The sequence below is a fragment of the Arachis ipaensis genome, chromosome B08, assembly GCF_000816755.2.
Source record: "Arachis ipaensis cultivar K30076 chromosome B08, Araip1.1, whole genome shotgun sequence".
Lineage (NCBI taxonomy): Eukaryota > Viridiplantae > Streptophyta > Magnoliopsida > Fabales > Fabaceae > Arachis > Arachis ipaensis.
Genome location: NC_029792.2, coordinates 124,308,688 through 124,310,594, shown reverse-complemented (window position 1 = coordinate 124,310,594; position 1,907 = coordinate 124,308,688). Strand labels below are relative to the sequence as shown.

Sequence of the window (1,907 nt, the reverse complement as noted above, 5' to 3'; positions counted from 1 at the left end):
TATGATTTACCGGCTAACCGATCAAGCATTTGATCAATAAACGGTAGTGAAAAGTGATCTTTTCTTGTGGCTGCATTCAATCTTCGGTAGTCTATGCATACTCTCCAAGAATTCTGCACTCTTGTTGCTATAAGTTCACCACTTTCGTTTTTGATTGTTGTCACTCCGGACTTCTTTGGCACTACTTGGACTGGGCTTACCCATTCGCTATCCGAGATAGGATAGATGATGTCCGCTTCAAGTAGCTTAGTGACTTCTTTCTTCACCACTTCAAGAATGGTTGGGTTAAGTCTCCTTTGAGGTTGTCGGACCGGTCTTGCTCCTTCTTCAAGAAATATGCGGTGCTCGCATACTTGGGGGCTTATTCCCACTAGATCCGCCAAACTCCACCCAATTGCCCTTTTGTTTTTCCTCAATACATTCAGCAATTTTTCTTCTTGTTGAGGAGTTAACTCTTGTGCAATTATCACGGGTAGCTTTTGGGCTTCATCAAGGTATGAATACCTTAAGTGAGGTGGTAGTGGCTTCAATTCCATACTCTTGTCATTCCTTGAAATTTGGGTTTCCGGATGGCTTGTATGATGTGTGGTATTTAGTTCGCTTGACTTTTCATTTGCTTCGTCGACCATCCACTTCTCATCTAGTCTTGCAAGATGCACTTCGGCTACTATGTTGTCGATTGGGTCACACCGAAATAGAGAGTGGTTCTCCGGTGGATGCTTCATTGCTTCCTCTAGGCTAAAGCTTACAATTCTCCCATCTATTTCAAATGAGTAGTTCCCCGAGTAAGCATCAAGCTTAAATCTAGAAGTTCTCAAGAAGGGCCTTCCAAGTAGGATAGATGATGCTCTCTCGGTTTCGCTTGACGGCATTTCAAGGACATAGAAGTCAATCGGAAACACCAACCCCTTTATATTCACCAATACATCTTCCGCAACACCCGCTACGGTTATTATGCTCTTATCCGCTAGGACAAATCTTGCCGTCGACCTTTTTAGTGGGGGCAACTTCAATACCCGATAAACGGAGAGCGGCATGATGCTAACACATGCTCCGAGGTCACACATACAATCTCTAAAGTGAACTCCATTGACGGTGCAAGTGACCATACAAGGGCCCGGGTCATCACACTTCTCCGGTAATGTTCCCATCAAAGCGGAAATAGAACTCCCCAATGGGATGGTTTCCAATTCAAGAATTCTATCATTGTTTATGCATAAATCTTTGAGGAATTTGGCATATCTAGGAACTTGATGGATGGCATCAAAGAGGGGGATGGTTACCTCAACTTTCTTGAACATTTCTACCATTTTGGGGTCGAGTTCTATGCACTTTTTAGCTTTCTTGGCAAGTGTTGGAAATGGAAGTGGTTGAGCAATTTCTTCTTCCAAGGTTCTTTTGGCCTTGGTTGTCTCCCTTGTTGGTTGGGCTTCATCTTCAACTATGGCTTGTGGTGTCTCCTCTTCCACTACCTCTTCTATATCTATTCTCTCTTCCTCTTGGGCGGTTGTGATAGGACTTGGGTCCTTTGCTTCCTTCTCTTTTAGTTGTGTACCAGATCTAAGGGTGATGGCATTGATGCCCCCTTTTGGATTTGGTTGAGGTTGAGAGGGAATGACACTTTAGATTGGGGGTTGAGGAGTGGGGGTCGATGGTGTGTCCATGCGTGCAAGAAGAGCTTGTAGTGTAGAAGTGAGGCCGGTGAGGCCGGAAGCAAGTGTGTTTTGTAATTCCTTTTGGCCTTGGATAATGGTCCGGAGTGTTTCGTCTTGGTTGGAGGGGGTGGTTGCATATGTGAGTTGAGGAGTTTGTGATTGGTTAGGTGGTGGTCTTTGATGTGGTGGTTGATATGTTTGGTAGTTTCTTTGTGGGTTTTGTTGATTGTATGGTTGATTTTGGAAGTTGTA

At 44.3% G+C, this 1,907-nt stretch overlaps 1 protein-coding gene across 1 annotated transcript in view; it reads right to left on the bottom strand.

Annotated features, from left to right (window-relative positions):
- The window catches only part of LOC107611670, a 3,258-nt gene extending 2,107 nt beyond the window's left edge, over nucleotides 1-1,151 (bottom strand). The window contains exon 1 of the mRNA XM_016313573.1: nucleotides 505-1,151. Coding sequence (XP_016169059.1) covers nucleotides 505-1,151 — 647 coding nt within the window. The remainder of the gene's footprint in view (nucleotides 1-504) is intronic.